At 40.4% G+C, this 20,838-nt stretch overlaps 1 protein-coding gene across 2 annotated transcripts; it reads right to left on the bottom strand.

Moving 5' to 3' along the window:
• Nucleotides 1-8,584: 8,584 nt before the first annotated feature.
• LOC132895189 (macrophage mannose receptor 1-like) lies at nt 8,585-18,705 on the bottom strand. Of its 2 annotated transcripts, none has more exons than XM_060935501.1 (9): nt 18,636-18,705; nt 18,462-18,494; nt 15,899-16,366; nt 14,876-15,232; nt 14,310-14,699; nt 13,816-14,172; nt 13,634-13,645; nt 10,426-10,508; nt 8,585-9,014 (listed from the first exon to the last, which is right to left on the bottom strand). In XM_060935501.1, exons 2-9 carry the CDS (start codon nt 18,484-18,486, stop codon nt 8,886-8,888), a joined length of 1,821 nt encoding a protein of 606 aa, XP_060791484.1. In that variant the 5' UTR covers nt 18,487-18,494; nt 18,636-18,705; the 3' UTR covers nt 8,585-8,885. The 2 variants fall into 2 exon arrangements, with proteins under 2 accessions (XP_060791484.1, XP_060791485.1); XM_060935502.1 differs by having other exon boundaries at nt 18,462-18,491; nt 18,636-18,676.
• Nucleotides 18,706-20,838: the final 2,133 nt, after the last annotated feature.

Genomic DNA, 20,838 nt, shown 5'->3' on the forward strand with positions numbered 1-20,838 from the left:
CATTCCGATTAACTGTATAACATTAGCTTGTAATGTCTTTAATATAAAATGCTTTAAATTAAATAAAACAAAACCATCACGTCGTTTCAGATATGTAAGTCGGCTCCCTATGTTCTTCGCCTAAAAAAAAAGAGTCGACTCTTTCGCGAACCATACTTCAGTAGTGGTGACGTCAGAGCTCAGGTTGCACCTCCTCGCGCTGACTCTGGGTGTCGCCATTTTCTTGCTATTTCGTTGCTTATTTGAACGCTTGAACACTCTGAGGTCTTGGGCCTGTCAGACACTCTGTGGCAGTCTGATAAACCTTGACATTTTTAAGTATTTCATCTAACTAAAAACATCCATGCAAAAGTCACACACATGGTTATATTCTGGACACCCTCAGCAATAATAATATGAGAGTAAAGTGAATGTAATGAAGTTTGTTTTTATTTAAATTAAGTGCAAACACGGGGCGGCACGGTGGTGTAGTGGTTAGCGCAGTCGCCTCACAGCAAGAAGGTCCTGGGTTCGAGCCCCGGGGCCAGCGAGGGCCTTTCTGTGTGGAGTTTGCATGTTCTCCCCGTGTCCGTGTGGGTTTCCTCCGGGTGCTCCGGTTTCCCCCACAGTCCAAAGACATGCAGGTTAGGTTAACTGGTGACTCTAAATTGACCGTAGGTGTGAATGTAAGTGTGAATGGTTGTCTGTGTCTATGTTGCCCCTTTTCCACCAAAGCAGTTCCAGGGCTGGTTCGGGGCCAGTGCTTAGTTTGGAACCGGGTTTTCTGTTTCCACTGACAAAGAACTGGCTCTGGGGCCAGAAAAACCGGTTCCAGGCTAGCACCAACTCTCTGCTGGGCCAGAGGAAAGAACCGCTTACGTCAGCGGGGGGGCGGAGTTGTTAAGACCAACAACAATAACAAGACCGCGAAAGATTGCCATTTTTAAGTGACAAGAAGCAGCAGCTGTACAAACGCGAAGTCATCCATTATTATTCTTGTTGTTGCTGCTGCTTCTTCCGTGTTGTTTTTGCTTCGATATTCGCGCCAAGGTTTATGCAAACGTAACGACTTAACTGACGTATACAACGATGTAACTGACGTATACAGCGACGTAATGACGTGGCTTCCCTTAGCACCGTGAGCTATGGAAAAGCAAACTGGTTCTCAGCTGGCTCGCAAGTTGAACAAGTTGTGAACCAGCCCTGGAACTGATTTGGTGGAAAAGGGGTATGTGTCAGCCCTGTGATGACCTGGCGACTTGTCCAGGGTGTACCCCGCCTTTCGCCCGTAGTCAGCTGGGATAAGCTCCAGCTTGCCTGCGACCCTGTAGAACAGGATAAAGCGGCTAGAGATAATGAGATGAATGAGAAGTGCAAACACTACCTTACAAAAAACTATTTTCAGAGTCTTCAAACCTTGTAAAAAAACCCACAACACTATAAATATATCTGCACAAGACTTCTGAAGTCTGAACCTTGTAAACATAGGTGTTGGCTACATAAAAGTAAGAACAGCATTTAGAAATGTTATGTAGTTTCAATACTAATTGTAGAAACTTCAGACTACCTTTGTTTTCTCCAAAGCCAGTTGCCCTTTCAAATGAATATTGATGAGGTAGGTGTAATTCACCTGTAATACCGCCCTTCCGCAGCACGGTGGTGTAGTGGTTAGCACTGTCGCCTCACAGCAAGAAGGTTCCGGATTTGAACCCAGCAGCGGAGTGTGGAGTTTGCATGTTCTCCCCGTGTCTGCGTGGGTTTCCTCCGGGTGCTCCGGTTTCCCCCAAAGACATGCAGTTAGGTTAACATGGGGCAGCCTTGGGCTGAAGTGCCCTTGAGCAAGGTACCGAACCCCTGACTGCTCCCCAGGCACTCTAGTGTGGCTGCCCACTGCTCTGGGTGTGTGTTCACTGCTTCAGATGGGTTAAATGCAGAGGATGAATTTCACTGTGCTTGAAGTGTGCATGTGACAAATAAAGGTTTCTTCTTCTTCCCTGCCCCCACTCCTCTCTGCTTGGAAAGTTACTACAAAGAAAAGAAGCCCTAAAAGCCAAAGCTACATTTCACAATCTTATGCATAGACTTATGCACGGACTATAATAAATCTAAAGTTAGCAATGAAGATAAACTATGACTATGCAGGGCATGTTGACTTAGGTAACTAATTACTGTAAATCATTCATTGGCCCCTCAGTCTCGGGAGCCCATACGGGTAGCGTCCTTGGAGTGTTGTCTTTCTCTGGGTTTCTGGCATCATCTGCTGTGACTGAGCAGGCTGATGCATGAGTTGCATTTCCTCTTGCAGTTGGTGCAGACGTACTGGGATGTCTGTGTTGCTGGGGTTGCTGCTGCACTCTTCTGTCTCACTCGTTTCTCTGCAGCTTGCTGGCCTCTCCTCACATCGGCGTCTGCTATGCCCTTTCGTACAAGCTGTCTCCAGGTTCCTCGGTCCTCGGCCTGTGCTTCCCAGCTATCAGGAGGAATGCTGCATGCCTTGAGGTCCCTCTTACACACATCCTTGTAGTGGAGTGAGGGGCGGCAGACTCTTCTGGTGCCGGTGGCCAGCTGTCCGTACAGGATGTCCTTTGGTATCCTCCCATCCTCCATACGCCGGATGTGTCCCAGCCATCGAAGGTGGCGCTGGCTCAGAAGGGAGTATATGCTGGGGATGTTTGCGCGCTGCAGGATCACCCTGTGTGGGACGTGGTCTTGCCAGCTGATTCTCAAGATGTGCCTGAGGCACCACGTGTGGAAGGAGTTGAGCTGGCGTTCTTGCCTCATGTAGGTGCTCCAGGTCTCACTTCCATATAGCAGGGTGCTGAGAATGCAGGCCTGGTAGACGTGGATCTTGGTGTGTTCTGTCAGCGTGTTGTTTTCCCACACTCTCTTCGTTAGCCAAGCCATGATAGTGTTCACCTTTCCGAGCCGTTTGTCCAGTTCTACGTCCAGTGAGAGAGTATTGCTGATGGTCGACCCCAGGTATGTGAAGTTGTTGACTGCTTCCAGGGTGATGCCGTCAATTTTGATGGAAGGGTTAGTAGGTGTATCCTATGCGCTGACGTTGGTCTTTTCCAGGCTGATGGTGAGCCCCAGTAAATCAGTGAAACATAGTTTGGCAACAGAAAATGTTTTCAAAACTTGACGAAAATAACACAGCACATTTCGATCAACTAGTCCTTTCTCTTCAAAGATCACCTCCTATCCTAACAACCCACTAACCATCTAACATGCACTCTCTTCTTCTTACTCTATGATTTCCTACGTTTTACTGTAGCTTGATTGTTTTTCTCAATTGTAAGTCGCTTTGGATAAAAGTGTCTGCAACAACCGCTAGTGAGACATCTTCCTTGCATTGGCCATTCCTCAAAGTTTCTAAAGTCGTGTGGATGTAGCCTGAGCCCATGTTTACATTAGACCGTATCAGCGGATCATCAGATTAACGTTTTTAAAACGATTAGTGTGCACACAGCAACACCAATACACGATTTGCGTGCACATAGCAACGCCAATACACAGATACGCTCGGCTCCGCAGGCATCCTGCGCTCCAAATCACTCCGCCCTGAACAGCGAGTGCCCTCTGGAGGGTGCGCACTCCGGCCCTGCGCAGCTCACACAGCGCGCGAGTGAAGTGCACAAGCCACGATTCGGGACTGAGCCGCTGTGTGTGTGATCCCAGCGCATATCACTTACTACTTGCAAGTGGAAGGATGGCAAGCCTAAAGACAATCATAACTACACAATGGGCAGTATTTGCATCAGTATTTGCAGTATTTTCATACTTTTATACTCTTTAATGAAAGGTGATACAAGGCGGGCGGCACGGTGGTGTAGTGGTTAGCGCTGTCGCCTCACAGCAAGAAGGTCCGGGTTCGAGCCCCGTGGCCAGCGAGGGCCTTTCTGTGTGGAGTTTGCATGTTCTCCCCGTGTCCGCGTGGGTTTCCTCCGGGTGCTCCGGTTTCCCCCACAGTCCAAAGACATGCAGGTTAGGTTAACTGGTGACTTTAAATTGACCATAGGTGTGAATGTGAGTGTGAATGGTTGTCTGTGTCTATGTGTCAGCCCTGTGATGACCTGGCGACTTGTCCAGGGTGTACCCCGCCTTTCGCCCGTAGTCAGCTGGGATAGGCTCCAGCTTGCCTGCGACCCTGTAGAAGGATAAAGCGGCTAGAGATAATGAGATGAGATGAGATACAAGGCGGAAGTCCGCGCCGTTTTTCAGTAGTCGCGTCACATGACCAACGCCAGCAAATCAGGGAGGTGGATGTCACAGTGACGTTGTCCAATGAGACGCCAGCTAGAGCTCAGCACAGCGTATCCGCGTATTCTGAATGTTTACACGGCACCGGACCAGACACGATCTGGATTGAATACATGGACGCTGGCGGATTCCCGTTTCCCGGCGTTTCCAGGCGGTTTAATGTAAACGGACAGTGCATCCGCGAAGAAAACGAGACAGATACGGTCTAATGTAAACGTAGCCCGAGTTGGTTTCCCTTGCTACACAATGAGCGAATGACGACACTGATGTTCCATGCACTTAACATGTGAATAGCTGATGGGTGTGTCGTTAAGAGGTTGTTGCTGGCTGAAGTACTGAAATTTGTAAGATTTGTTTTTATTCTCTTTATAAAGTGATTTTATATAAAATGCAAAAACTGTTCAAGGTCACAAAATTCTTTAAACAGTATAATTCTCTATTTTACCTTTATGAATAGCATTACTTCACACAATACATAAGCTGCAATTTAAAAAAAACATTCCCACAATCCTTCATTCAGTGTAATGAAAGTGGCCTTTAATCAACACATCCATAACTACAAATACCGAAAAGAATTGCTAAATAAATCACATAGTATTGTTTAACACAAGTAGGTTGTACGTAATGATGAGTATATGATTATTGGAAATCAGAAAATATAACACATCCAAAGTTTCTATAAATTGCACGAAGTGTAAATAAGTACAGTGTTTTATTTGTTGAAATTCTTTTTTAGGAAATACAGTTTATAAACAGTATTAATTTCATTCCTATACACTAAATAAAACAGTACACCAGGGGTTACTAAAGTAGGAGTCATGACCCCATGTGGGGTCGCTTGATTTACAAATGGGGTCACAAGAGAAACTCAGAATCTCCTCTTTTTTGTTTCATTCATTTTTTATTTTTATTTTTTACAAATTATGAGATGAGACAAATTATGATTAGAAATGTTGACGATGGATTTTTGCTTGCTAATATTTTGTTGTTCGAAGTCACATTCAGATAAGCTGCATTTAAATTATTAAGATATATGTTACTGTCGTCTTTTTTCACTATTCGAATCCTGACTGACGCTGCAGTAGCGTAGTTTAGGATTAAAAATGAAGAAATTTCCCTGTCTGTCTTCCTCCACTAAACAAACTACTTCTGTGTCTCAAATCACATACTTATGCACAATTCTAGACTGTTATTGAGTACTAATACTAACTGTTTTTTGTATTACAGTTAGTGTTTGAATGTTAAAAATCTTCCCTTTCACCTTAAAGTGCGTATCACGGGTAAATTCAGGAGCAAGATCAATGTAATTCTCCTATTTTATGTTAAACTTTGGTCAAATATCTGTCACATTTTGCATTTTGTGCAATTTTTTTACCTTGCGCAATACCAGAAAAATTCAGTTGAAATCAAGCCATTTGAGGTGAATTGGTCCGCCTCTGAAAAAAACTTGGCATTTCGATTTCCCGGCAAACACTGATTTTTGTGACGTCACACGCGGGACACCTCCTTCTGAATCCCATGTCAGCGCTGGTTTGTTTATGAGAAAACAACCTGGTAGTTTTCTGCAAATTTCTTCAACGTTATCACGTAATTATTAAAATGGTTAACAGATGTATCGTAGGAGGGTGTAGCAACACCAATCTTAATGGGATTAGTAGTCATCGATTTCCAAAAGACCAGACAATGAGAGAGAAATGGGAGCGCTTCGTGCGAGGCACCCGGAAAAAGCCAAGGACCAAGCAGAGCTGAGAAAAAGACCAAGAAAATCAGCGATTCACAAGCTGACTGTTGCCAGGGTAAGAAATAAGGGAGACTATACTCTAAATTAGGTGTTCCTGTGTTTGTGTGGTACACGGATAATGCTATTTATTGACACACACAAAAGTAAACAACACGAAAGCGCTGGGCGATAATACACTTACTTCACATGTATCAAGGGATATGTGTGTCAGAGCTTGAGATCTTGGGACCTGTCAAACACATTAAATGTATATACAACCCTGCTTAGGCGGCACGGTGGTGTAGTGGTTAGCGCTGTTGCCTCACAGCAAGAAGGTCCTGGGTTCGAGCCCCGGGGCCGGCGAGGGCCTTTCTGTGTGGAGTTTGCATGTTCTCCCCGTGTCCGCGTGGGTTTCCTCCGGGTGCTCCGGTTTCCCCCACAGTCCAAAGACATGCAGGTTAGGTTAACTGGTGACTCTAAATTGACCGTAGGTGTGAATGTGAGTGTGAATGGTTGTCTGTGTCTATGTGTCAGCCCTGTGATGACCTGGCGACTTGTCCAGGGTGTACCCCGCCTTTCGCCCGTAGTCAGCTGGGATAGGCTCCAGCTTGCCTGCGACCCTGTAGAAGGATAAAGCGGCTAGAGATAATGAGATGAGATGAGATGAATAGTAATTAGAAAAAAAATGATTTATGTAACAATAGATACAGTGGTGCTTGAAAGTTTGTGAACCCTTTAGAATTTTGTATATTTCTGCATAAATATGACCTAAAACATCATCAGATTTTCACACAAGTCCTAAAAGTAGATAAAGAGAAGCCAGTTAAACAAATGAGACAAAAATATTATACTTGGTCATTTATTTATCGAGGAAAATGATCCAATATTACATATCTGTGAGTGGCAAAAGTATGTGAACCTTTGCTTTCAGTATCTGGTGTGACCCCCTTGTACAGCAATAACTGCAAGTAAATGTTTCTGGTAACTGTTGATCAGTCCTGCACACCGGCTTGGAGGAATTTTAGCCCATTCCTCCATACAGAACAGCTTCAACTCTGGGATGTTGGTGGGTTTCCTCACATGAACCGCTCGCTTCAGGTCCTTCCACAACATTTCGATTGGATTAAGGTCAGGACTTTGACTTGGCCATTCCAAAACATTAACTGTATTCTTCTTTAACCATTCTTTTGTAAAACGACTTGTGTGCTTAGGGTCGTTGTCTTGCTGCATGACCCACCTTCTCTTGAGATACAGTTCATGGACAGATGTCCTGACATTTTCCTTTAGAGTTCGCTGGTATAATTCAGAATTCATTGTTCCATCAATGATGGCAAGCCGTCCTGGCCCAGATGCAGCAAAACAGGCCAAAACCATGATACTGCCATCACCATGTTTCACAGTTGGGATAAGGTTCTTATGCTGGAATGCAGTGTTTTCCTTTCTCCAAACATAACGCTTCTCATTTAAACCAAAAAGTTCTATTTTGGTCTCATCCGGCCACAAAACATTTTTCCAATTGCCTTCTGGCTTGTCCACGTGATCTTTAGCAAACTGCATATGGGCAGCAATGTTCTTTTTGGAGAGCAGTGGCTTTCTCCTTGCAACCCTGCCATGCACACCATTGTTGTTCAGTGTTCTCCTGATGGTGGACTCATGAACATTGACATTAGCCAGTGTGAGAGAGGCCTTCAGTTGCTTAGAAGTTACCTTGGGGTCCTTGTGACCTTGCCGACTATTACCCGCCTTGCTCTTGGAGTGATCTTTGTTGGTCGAGCACTCCTGGGGAAGGTAACAGTGGTCTCGAATGTCCTCCATTTGTACACAATCTGTCTGACTGTGGATTGGTGGAGTCCAAACTCTTTAGAGATGGTTTTGTACCCTTTTCCAGCCTGATGAGCATCAACAATGCTTTTTCTGAGGTCCTCAGAAATCTCCATTGTTCCTGCCACGATACACTTCCACAAACATATATGTTGTGAAGATCAGACTTTGATAGATCCCTGTTCTTTAAATAAAACAGGGTGCCCACTCACACCTGATTGTCATCCCATTGATTGAAAACACCTGACTCTAATTTCACCTTCAAAGTAACTGCTAATCCAAGAGGTTCACATACTTTTGCCACTCACATATATGTAATATTGGATCATTTCCTCAATAAATAAACAATCAAGTATCATATTTTTGTCTCATTTGTTTAACTGGGTTCTCTTTATCTACTTTTAGGACTTGTGTGAAAATCTGATGATGTTTTAGGTCATATTTATGCAGAAATATAGAAAATTCTAAAGGGTTCACAAACTTTCAAGCACCACTGCAGATGAGCACTGATACATGAATCCATGGGTTTAGAAACTCAGGCGACAATTCCATATTTCAATGCAAATTGCTAGCTGCTAAACTTGGTCTACACAGACTGTGCACTGAACCCATACAAGCTCTCGCAGCCTGCTGGCGGATCCACACGTGACGTCACAAATCTGGCTCCAGACTCCCTTGGGATTTTTCCAAATGCGTTTTGTTATTTTATTTTTTTCTGTTGTAGACAGATGGCCTTGTGCAAAATTACCCTTCTGGATGAGTGTGTAAAGGGACATACTTTCATATAAAAAAAAATGAAATTGGTCCAGGATATGCACTTTAATGTTTGAAAGGTCTGTCTAGATTAGTAAATACTTTTGAATGTAGGTTCAGAGTTTCCAATTTATGACAACAGTCATGAACAAATGAAGTTGTAAGAGAAGTGGAGCATGTTAAACATTTTACATTTCCTTGCATTATACCTTAGAAAATCACACTCATTCCTAGTGTAATTACAGTGATTTGCTATTTTTATGGTCAAAGTCAGGAGGCATTTCAAGGCTTTTGAAAGCTGTAAATATTTTGGTTACAGTAAAATTTTCAATTTGTTGAAGAAAAAAAACTTTCATTTGTGTGGTTCTCTCTCAATAGAATGGACTTCCTCGAAAAGCACATCTGGACCAAGCTTCTGAATGTTTCTCACATTCAAAATGAAGTCCCTTGAAATTTCTTGTCTCTTCAATTCTTGTCGAAGCTGACAAAAATGTGAAATATTTATATAAATCCCCCAAATACTGTACAACTCTTTTAAAAACTCTTGTAAAAATGTCCATCAAATTAATAATTTATTTAGCATTTAATAATAATAATAATAATAATAATAATAATAATAATAAAAGGTGCTATGTGTAAAAAATGTACCAAAATTATCAACAGAATGTGAAGAAATAAGTTTTGATGTTATATCAGAGACGTCTATTGTGTTGCAGAGATATCCACTGAAGTTAGAATGCTAACCAGCTAGCCCTGAGACAGGATGGACCATCCATCTCATAATCCCACTTTGTACCTCAGGGGGCGATAGTGAGTCACTGTAGCATCCAGTCTGCCCTCAGTCCAAAATGAGTAGAAAATATGTCACGTATGCACGTGATGTCAGCGTATGCTGAAGTCTTTGTGATTAGACTGACTGAGTGGCAGAAAGAACTGAATTTCATTGTTGGCTTTGAGTCATGAATACACAAAAATGCCACAAAATATGTTACAAAAACCACATCTAAAAAGAGAGAGAGAGAGCTGTTGGTGATTGACTGTACAGATTCAACAAGAAATCGGAGTTAGCTTTTTACAGACTGCCAAAAGCTAGAGAAAAGAGCAACAAATGGATTATTGAAATTTGCAGAAACAACTCGAATCCCAGCAATGAAAGATAGATTTGTGGTTGCCGTTTTGTGTGTCAGATATGTTGGATTTTTGGGGATGGAACTTCGGAGAGAGAAAAAAAACGGACCCAACAGGGAGAAATTGCAGGGTCTAGCAATGCTATTTGGGCAAACTAAGCACAACAACAGCCAAAGACTGGATTGCAGCCCTCTATGTATTTCCTTCACTCACTCACATATCGAGACACTGACTGAGCGCATATACTTTGCATGAGTTTAAATGTAACAAATCCTTAGAAGATCATGAACAGTTCTGCAGTGGCTGTGTGGAAGATCTGCTAAGAATAATTCACAAGCTGTCAAAATGCAAGAGCACAGTCTCTCAGATGTAAGATGACACTCTTCTTTCTGGTCCAATTATTAAGCCAAACAAAATACAAAACTTTCAGAAATATTCAGCTATGTGATTATTTTATTGAGTCATCGACAGTGGGTTTGATGAGTTGCATTATTAATTTAAAAATAATTACATTTTGCACTCCTGTGCATTTCTTTCTTTCTTTCTTTCTTTCTTTCTTTCTTTCTTTCTTTCTTTCTTTCTTTCTTTCCATTTGTTTCTTACATCGGGGTGGATACCCCTACTTTCTGGTGATATACTGCCCCCTATTTATTTGTAATGTGGAGTATGAATTCAGCAGGTGACCAATTCTTACACATAGCACCTTTAATGTTTAGGAACATTGAATAAGCATCTGTCTGTTTCAGAAAGAAAAGTTTACTCACTTTCATCAAAACCAATCTTTTGATCTCTGGATAGAAGAGATTTCCATTAGCTTTGATTTTAACTTGCAGTCTCATCATAGCACCTGCAAAAAAAATGTCTTGCATCATAATGAATAAAGCAAACACACGGACATATGCTTTCCATTTGCAAGTTTACGTGCACAAGTATAGATAGTTTTCACATGACGTCACAGAGTCGAGGATTCTCTGGTGGCGGCCATCTTGGAGGGCTAGCTTACCGTACAGGTCACTGAGCACACATTGTAGCGCGCGAGTTACATTCATTTATATATTATTTACATTTATAGTTACATTACTACTATTTAAAGCTAGCAATGGTGCACACCTGTTGTATTCACGGCTGTCGTAATAGGTCAGATGATGAAGTCAAGTGGAGCTTTTATGGAATTCCCACTGTATGGGAGCACGAAGGCAGCAAACAAACTCAACATACAAAGGAGAAATCTATGGCTTGCAAGAATAAACCGCAAGGATTATCAGCCTTCCAAACACAGCAAAGTCTGCTCCGATCATTTTATAAGTGGTAAGTTGTTTAAATAAACAATCAATTGTGTTTAAGTTTGTTTTTGGAAACCAAAACATCATGTGAACAATCTCTGGAGAATGCCTAACTGGAACCGCAAGTGTACGTTTACATTGTAATGTACACTTAATATCGCTCGTTTATCACGTTTCTATTTGAAACTTGTCACTTCACTCACGCAAGGGTCATTTTTGAAAAACATTTTAGGTCTATTCTGTATGATTTGATTTGTGTTTGGGATGCAAACAGCGCGCCTTGCAGATCCGGGTTTTTTTTAGGGGGGCGTTGGAGTGTCCGATTATAATTTCAAAGTAAATTCTGTATTAAAATTACTAAATAACCCCTGCACACCCGAGCGGTGTGCAGGACTGCGCAAATGTGCGCAGCTTCCCGATTTAAACTGTTTTTTTCTCATCCTTATACTTCCTGTTTCAATGACTGTAACGGATTTGCTTATTTAGTAATTTTAATACAGAATTTACTTTGAAATTATAATCAGACACTCCAACGCCCCCCTAAAAAAAACCCGGATCTGCGCGATTCAGGCGGCATCCGCCAAAAGGCGCGCTGTGAATATATAAAGTTGTATATATCAGACAGCCTTTAAAGTTTGATGAAGTCAGTTTCAGACTTTGGAGCAGGCTTTGGCAGTTTCAGGCTTTGGCAGCCCTGCATAGTCACTTGCATCTTTGTCCACTTCGTAGGGGTCAATTCCCCCAATCAAGGCCAGTTTGCCTGCATACCATTGTCGTGAGATGTCGTCTAATGTATCTATATACTTCTGTTTGCTTGATTTTGCCGACATTGATCTTTATTTTAGAAAAACGACTATATAACTTCATAAATTCGTCCGAGATAACGTAGCCGGTAGTGGCGATGGTCCGTTTTGTTTGCCCTCCAAGATGGCAGCTGGGGGGCGTTCCCTGGAATGCCGTGACGTCAGTGAAAACTATCTATACACATTTTTGTGCAAGTTAAAACCTAAAATATAGCCACAAACGGTGATCATCGGGGTCCAAGTTGGCTCACAGAAGTTGCAAATAACAGTAAAATTAGAAGTGGTTTGACAGCTTCAACAGGAGAAATGTAAATGTCTCATCTCATCTCATTATCTCTAGCCGCTTTATCCTGTTCTACAGGGTCGCAGGCAAGCTGGAGCCTATCCTAGCTGACTACGGGCGAAAGGCGGGGTACACCCTGGACAAGTCGCCAGGTCATCACAGGGCTGACACATAGACACAGACAACCATTCACACTCACATTCACACCTACGGTCAATTTAGAGTCACCAGTTAACCTAACCTGCATGTCTTTGGACTGTGGGGGAAACCGGAGCACCCGGAGGAAACCCACGCGGACATGGGGAGAACATGCAAACTCCGCACAGAAAGGCCCTCGCCGGCCACGGGGCTGGAATCCGGACCTTCTTGCTCTGAGGCGACAGCGCTAACCACTACACCACCGTGCCGCCCCAAATGTAAATGTAAAGATGTAAAAAAAAAAATAGTCAAGTAGACTACGCAAAGTGAACTTGTAGAGAATAAGTGATTTTTGAGACACATGATGGATGTGGGGTGGCACGGTGGTGTAGTGGTTAGCGCTGTCGCCTCACAGCAAGAAGGTCCGGGTTTGAGCCCCGTGGCCGGCGAGGGCCTTTCTGTGAGGAGTTTGCATGTTCTCCCCATGTCCGCGTGGGTTTCCTCCGGGTGCTCCGGTTTCCCCCACAGTCCAAAGACATGCAGGTTAGGTTAACTGGTGACTCTAAATTGACCGTAGGTGTGAATGTGAATGGTTGTCTGTGTCTATGTGTCAGCCCTGTGATGACCTGGCGACTTGTCCAGGGTGTACCCCGCCTTTCGCCCGTAGTCAGCTGGGATAGGCTCCAGCTTGCCTGCGACCCTGTAGAAGGATAAAGCGGCTTGAGATAATGAGATGAGATGAGATCTTCTATGTGCCATTAGGAATGAGCTTATAAAATGTCATTAAGCTTGATGATTCATACAAGCATACATTGACTGCTGAATTTTGATTGCTCTTTGACAGCCATTTTGCTGAGTTCATCTTTCCGCCCTTTGTGTGAAATTGAAATGGAAGGAAATTTTAGGGGGAGAGATTGGTGGTTATAGGCTCATTGGATTTGGGAAATGATAACTTATGAGAGGAAAGAAGAAGTTTTATTCTAACCCATGTGGTTGCTGAGATATGACCCAAAACATAAACGTTCTTATTACAGTACCACCTTGTGGCTGATTTGTTTCATATTTGGTGCATACCTTGTAAGTGCCATTATGAATGAGCACATGTCATGGCATTCACAATGTCAGATATTGGCTGCTGAAATTTGATTGGCTGTTTGTTGGCCATTTTGGTGAGTCAGCCAATTAGCACTTTAGTGAATATAGGCAAATAGGGCCAAGTAAAAGTACACTAACTTTTTGAAATAGTTTCTGCTGCTCAGATACTTTTACGAAAGAAGCGGCTTTAGTGCTTGGACCCCTGATTTTCCAAATGGAAAAGTGTCTCCATTTGGAAAATCATATGTTTAAAAATCTGGTTCTTGAAACTTAATATCTTGAAACATGTACTATTAATTCTACTATAAGACAGGATTATGAATATCTCTATTAAGGTTTACAAGCAATTACATATACTGTTTTAACTCACCTGTGTTGAAAGCTGTCAGGGAAAAAAGAAGACAGGGTTAGAATTATAAAACACTTGGAACTCATGGAACATCTGGAAACATTAGTATTGTAAACTCACATTGGTTTGTTTCATTTAGTGGCCAATAGATTTAGTAACCAAAAGACTATTCTTCATACTATCCAGAAAGGAAATAAACTCACTGGTGTAGCAGATGAAAGGAAAACTGGTAAAGCAGTTTTCATATGTCCAGTGGCCAGAAAGATCCATAGCTGCGCAGCGCTGATTTCGGTGAACTTTAATGAAATACTCTGTAATCGTTTCAAACCATTCTCCTTTTTCTGGTCTCCAATATGTAAAACTCAAGTTGCTCTGATCGGACCATAATTGGCTCCTATACAGACCGATCCATACCTCAGAGCCATTTGTGACACTGAGTATCTGCTGAAGTTCAGTCTCATTCCTCACACTGGCCAGGTCTGTGTGATTTGCTCGACAGAATTTCTGAGCTTCTTCCCAAGTCATTTTGTAATAAATCCCCACATATAAATTCTTTGAACCTGAAATTGAGAGCATTGTCAAAGTTAGAGTTTCCTATCGACAATCGCTGTATCACCATTAATATTTAAGTCCAGATCAGCTACAGTAACAGGTTAGAACCACTACACAAATGTTCCAACGTACTGACAGAACATACCATTCTTACTATTATAGCAAACAAATGCCTTTATAGTAGTACAAGGCTGATCAAACCATTCCCCTGTTGGGCTCATGGACACACACAGCTCTTGTCCATTGAAGTTATCAGGTTGCTGGTACCATCCTCTGAACTCTCTTTCCCCTTCCTGGTAGTAAGCATCATCATCCAGAGACCATCTCCAGCTGTCCAGATCATCATACAGTCCAATCCAGGCTAAACCTGAGTAGCTGTCATTTACTGTGTTAAGGAGTGTGCTCATGTCCTCCATGTTATCAATGGTAGCCAGGTCAGTGTACTTCTCTCTGCAGTATCTCTGCGCTTCAGTCCAGGTCTTCTTCTGATTAATTAGATAATATTGACGAGAGGATGTTGATTTTGATGTTGTTGCTTAAGAAAGCCAACATAAATATTAGTTATAATGTTTGTTCATTTGATTTTAATTTTAATAGATTATTAAAAAATAGATAGTGGCCATTCATTAGGTATAAATAATAGTAAAGAATGTATATTAGTGCTTGGCACAGACACTGTACAGATGTAGAAATGGTCACAAATCTACTTACTAATGTAACAGAGGAATGGCAAAACTTGACTGCAGTTTTCATCCGTCCATTTCCCGGAATCATTAAATGCCACAGCAGTACAGGATTCATTCTGTCTGTAATTATCTGGTTGTCCAGGTTTCCAGTTTCTGAAAGAGGAGTTGCTTTTGTCTGACCAAGACCTGGTTCTGTACAGGCCGATCCATACAGTATTGTATCCAGAATCATAAGGAGAAAATAATGATCCAATTTTCTGGTTCTCCGTGTCATTCCTCACACTGGTCAGATCTGTATAATGCTCTCTGCAGTAACTCTGAGCTTCAGTCCAGTTCATGTTCTGAGTAACCAGGACATATCTTTCACTGGCATTCGCCTTACCTAAAAGAGACAGACGCAATATGTATTATTCTGTCCATAGTCACTGGATATGAGCAATTGCATGCTCTGATTGGCTACTCTACTACTAGGATATCAGCTCATATACTGAGAAAAACAAAATGGCGGAGCGTGTTGCTGAACCAACCGAGGATGAAATAAAAACCCTACTTGAAAACAAAACCCCCCAAAATACAAAAAAGCAACAAAATATGGAATAAAAGTATTTGATGGGAAGAATGTATCTTTTTTATTTTTGAAGAATTATTATTTAGCATTTTTCACAAATTGCTACTGTTATTTCGCCAGTTTGTTTACATTCTAAGCGGAAATGATTTTGTCGGACATTCTGTATGAAGTTTTGATTTATCAAATTTGCAAAAAATAAAAATGCTCCGTTTCTCAAAATCCAGTGAATGTGGATATAATAAAACAGTTATTCCACTCAATCTCGTCATACATGATTTATAGCCAACTCGGTGCTACGCACCTCATCAGTTATCAGGTCATGTACGACTCGATTTTGTGGAATAACTGTTAAATATGTAATGTGTAACATTTTATGAAGAAAACTGTACTTGTTCAGGTAAAGTGTATTATACATATTTGTTTCTAAAGGTATTTTGTTTTGTGATATTTTCATTTAGCATGTATAACTGCTCTGCTCACCATCAAAGCAAATGAATGGATGCATATTAGAGCAAGAGGTCTCTGTCCATAGTTCAGAATAAGTTACAAAGGTTACACATAATTCGTTTTCGTTCCAGTTCATCGGCTTCTGTATATACCAGTTTCTAAAGCTTCTCTCTCCCTCTTTGTAGAAAGAATCATCATTCAGAGACCATTTCCAGCTGTTCAGATCATTATACAGTCCAATCCAGCTTCTCCTGCTGTTCCAGATCTCTGTTTCCAGTATATCATCACCAGCTAAACTCTCCTTATTGTTATTAACAATCCAGGCTGAACCTAAGTAGCTGCCAGTTACTGTGTTAAGGAGTGAGCTCATGTCCTCTATGGTATCAATGGTAGCCAGATCAGTGTACTTCTCTCTGCAGTATCTCTGTGCTTCAGCCCAGGTCTTCTTCTCATTAATGAAGTGATACTGACGAGGGAGACAGACGGCGAGGCTGAAAAACCCTATGAAAGACATAATAACAGTTTTGCATGTTGAACATAACTTGAATTATTCTATCCACATTCACTGGATATGAGCAATCGCACGCTCTGATTGGCTACTCTACTACTAGGCTATCAGCTCATATACCATGAGTAGAGAAAAACAAAATGGCAGAGTGTGTTGCTGAACCAACCAAGGATGAAATAAAAACTCTACTCGAAAACAACCCCCCCCAAAAAAAAAATACAAAAAATGCAACAAAATATGGAATAAAAGTATCTGATGGTAAGAATATATCTTTTTAAAATTTTTCAGGAATTATTATTACAGCATTTTTCACAAATTGCTCCTGTCATTTCGCCGGTTTGTTTACATTCTAAGTAGAACTGATTTTGTTGGATGTTTTGTATAAAGTTTTTATTTATCGAATTTGCAAAAAATAAAAATGCTCCGTTTCTTAAAATCCAGTGAATGTGGATAGAATAAAACAGTTATTCCACTCAATCTCTTTGTACATGGCTTATAGCCAACTCGGTGTTATGCGCCTCATCAGCTATCAGCTCATGTATGACTCAATTTCATGGAATAACTGTCAATTATATTACCAGTGAGGCCCTAAAACTTAAAAATAAAGAGCATCAATTTATGTGAATACAATCCGATAAATTGCAGATGTATAATTAGTAGTGCATTTTGAGAGTGATTTTCAGAAAATACCTGTGTGAATGATATTTGCAAAATACCATGAGGAAACGACACTAAAAAAAAGGTTTTGCTTGTGCTAATTGTTCACAATCGCCATGGGTGAATCACTTGAATCAGCCAGTCAATAAGCTTAAGCTGTTTTGACTCCAAAAGATTGTGTAAAGCTTGATGATTCATGTTCAATCAAAATCATGGGAGTGTCATCTGAATATATTCTTCAGTAGAAGGGATAAATCTCAAGGAATATCTGACTTTTTGTACAAATGAGTTACAAATATCACAGATTTGCTTGAAATTGAACAATGACCAAGAAATCACACAATCCTGAATACTGAATATTTAAGATTTTGAACATTTCCTTTTCTTTTCTTTTTAATCTTTTGACTGTTCTTTAAAATTTCTGTTTATTAAAAAAAACTGTATGGAATGTGGGACTTCACTGGGAAGGAAGTGTTTTCTAGGGATGTACGAGAAGAATGCATTTATAACCCCCCGATAATTATATCATCTCTCTGCCTCAACATGAGGTGAAAATACGAATTTAATTGCATTTAATCTAAACATTAAAGTAACCTTAAATTTAGTAGTGTATTTAAGTTACTTTTAAGAACAGCCCTTAAATTTAGCAGTAAATTTCAGTACCTTTACTCAACTTTTTAAATTCATTAAATATACTAGTAACTTTAAGACCCTTTGTTGGTATTCTTAAAAGTAGTAGTGACTTTAAGTACATTTAAATGTTAAATGTAGTAACTTTAAGTGACATCTTAAATGTTCTTCTGAACAGCATTTTGTTATTTTTAAGAAGTCATGGAACGTCACTTAAAGTTATACTATAAGGATTCTTAAAGTTCTAAGTAAATACACTGAAATTTAGCATTTCGTAAACTTCTAGGATACGTTAAAGATATCTTAAAGCTGTTAATTTGCCTAGTGCTAGCATTGAGCTTTAACATGGTAATATTAAGTCATTTTGACGTATTTTTATGTAATTTTGAGAACTTTAAATGAAAGACAAAAGTATCTCTTCAAATGTCCAAAGCATGTTTGTGCAAATTTGGTCCTATAAATTTGCACACACACATTGTTCTCGCAACACTTTTTGTAGTAAATCATAATGTAGGTGATAAATTAATCTATACACCACCCTGTAAGTAGAAATACCTCAAAGAACCAAATTGGATCAAAGCAAACGTAAAATGGACAGGCATATTGAAAGACACGAGTAAATAAGCTTACATTTTTGTTACTGAAGTTATTAAGTTTGCAAGTTTTTTTTGTACAAGTAAAATTCTTCTTCTTCTATTCAAAGTTCAAATAATGTTCTAATATGGTACTGTGTACAATCTTTATCAATAACTTTTAAAACTTTCTTATATACAACACAACACAGAAAAATATACAACTCACCTAAGAGCAGCAAAAGATGAAACATGGTTCCTGCTATAATATTAGATAAAGTCCAATTAAAATTATGCATTCCATGAATTATACAGGTGAATCTGCGAAAATTATTCAATTGCTAAAATCATATTCATTTTGGTGATGGTACAGAAATGTAAGTCTTGTATTCAAATACTTTACCTAATAAATCTCTTGCCTCCTATTTGAACCATTCTACCAACAAATTTTTTCCTACCAAGAATAAATATGAATTCTGAACAATAGGATTAATAGCATGTGGGAGGGGCTTGGTGAGATGTAGTAAGACCGGTTATTGCATTCAGCCTCATGGAAATCACAGTGTCAGTTAACATAAAACTAACCATGACATACTAGTATTAAGGTGGAAAATACCTGACATTTGATAAAAAAATCTGATAATTGTAATCAGTCTTTTGGCACATACTGGATTTATATTTACTATGGTTGTCCAAACCTTCAGGTACCTCCTTTGCTGGATAGCAGATGACATAATGCCAGTCTGTTTTCCTGGATCATTATTTTGTCTCAGGATGGTATAATAGTTTGTATTATTACCCACCCAACACATAAGCAATGACTTTATACCAACTGGTCCATCATAACAAGCTTCAAGTCTGAAAGTGTGATTTAGTAATTCTCGAACACTATAGGAATAGCAGAATGTATGCTTAACGTCAAAGTACAGTGGATATAAAAAGTCTACCCCTGTAAAAAAAAGAAAAGAAACCAAGATAAATCCTATCAAACCTTTTTCCACCTTTAGGGCGGCATATTGGTGTAGTGGTTAGCACTGTCGCCTCACAGCAAGAAGGTTCTGGGTTTGAGCCCAGTGGCCGACGGCGGCCTTTCTGTGTGAAGTTTCTCCCTGTGTCTGTGTGGGTTTCCTCCGGGTGCTCTGGTTTCCCCCACAGTTCAAAGACATGCAGTTAGGTTAACATGGGGTGGCCTTGGGCTGAAGTGCCCTTGAGCAAGGCACCTAACCCCTAACTGCTCCCCGGGCACTGTAGTATGGTTGCCCACTGCTCTGGGTACGTGTGTGTACTCACTTGTGCGTGTGTTCACTGCTTCAGATGGGTTAAATGCAAATGATGAACTTCACTGTGCTTGAGTGTGCATGTGACAAATAAAGGCTTCTTCTTCTTCTATAAAAGTTTCTTCTAGTGCGATATCGCAACCAACACCATTCATGTGAAAAAAAGAAAAAGAAATAGAAACAATTCAAGTCATTCCACAGGTCTTTGATAAGAATTAAATCTGAGTTGTGACTGAGCCATTCTAAAATGATGATCTTCTTCTGAAGACATTCCTTTCTTGACTTGAAGTTGTGCTTTGAATTGTTTTCATGCTGGAAGGTGAATTTGTTCTTCATTTTCAGCTGTCTAAAAGAGGCATGCAGTTTTGTGCGAATAAAAATGGTATTTGTAGAGATCAATAATTCTCTCTGTCTTGACTAGAATCCCAGCCCTAGTTGAAGAGAAGAAGACCTATAGCATGATACTGCCACCACCATGCTTCACCACCTTTTAGAATTCTCCTAAAAAATTCTACCTTGGTCTTATCAGACCACAGTGCATCAAGCCACATAGTTTGAGGTGATTTAAGTGTTTTGTTTTTCTCATGAGAAAGGGCTTCCATCACCTTACTCCATATCCCATGGAGTTTTAAGAATACAGAAAATTATCATCGCATGCAGGAAGTGACTAGCACTTGCCAGATATTCCTGCAGTTTACTCCTTTAATATTGTTTTAGGGCTCTTGGCAAGTTTACTTCTTGTGCATTTCATCCAGCATGTTCTTCATAATGTCACTTTTTGAAGATGGTGTTCTTCAGTGTTCCATAATACATCTAATATTTTCGAAATAGTTTTGTAGCCCTCTCCTGATTCTGAGCACATGCCCTATTATAAAAGGGTGTGCAAACTTGTGCAATCAAGTTTTTGTTTTCTCCTTTTCTCTAGAACATTCTATTGTTTTTCACGTGATTTTGTTGGTTGTTATATCACATTAAAGGTGGGAAAAAAACAGACATGATTTATCTTGGTTTAAATTTTTATTAATTTAAACCAGCGATTTTAACAGGGGTGTGTAAACTTTTTTTAATATCCGTTGTACAATAATATGCGTTGCCCGTAGTTCCACCTACATAAAGTTTTGGCTTTGTTTGTGCCTCACCCAAGTGCATCAGCCACTAATTTGCTCTGCCCAACCATTATTTTCATGTCAAGGCAGGTATCCTGAAAAATATGATTGATTATAATAACGTCTCCCGGTGGTTTCCTCTAAGTGTAGTCGGACTGGTTAGCCTTAGTGTAGAGGATTACTATGATGTAACAGCAATCTATGACATTTATTTATTCAAGCT

Source organism: Neoarius graeffei, chromosome 12, assembly GCF_027579695.1.
Source record: "Neoarius graeffei isolate fNeoGra1 chromosome 12, fNeoGra1.pri, whole genome shotgun sequence".
Taxonomy (NCBI): domain Eukaryota; kingdom Metazoa; phylum Chordata; class Actinopteri; order Siluriformes; family Ariidae; genus Neoarius; species Neoarius graeffei.

Excerpts from the sequence above, each read along its gene's own strand:
- LOC132895189 (XM_060935501.1), bottom strand. The coding sequence starts at position 18,486 with ATGTTTCATCTTTTGCTGCTCTTAG. Across the intron at positions 15,233-15,898 it reads TCCATTCATTTGCTTTGATG|GTAAGGCGAATGCCAGTGAA; the intron begins GTGAGCAGAGCA and ends TGTCTCTTTTAG. Across the intron at positions 9,015-10,425 it reads AAAGATTGGTTTTGATGAAA|CTTCGACAAGAATTGAAGAG; the intron begins GTGAGTAAACTT and ends CATTTTTGTCAG.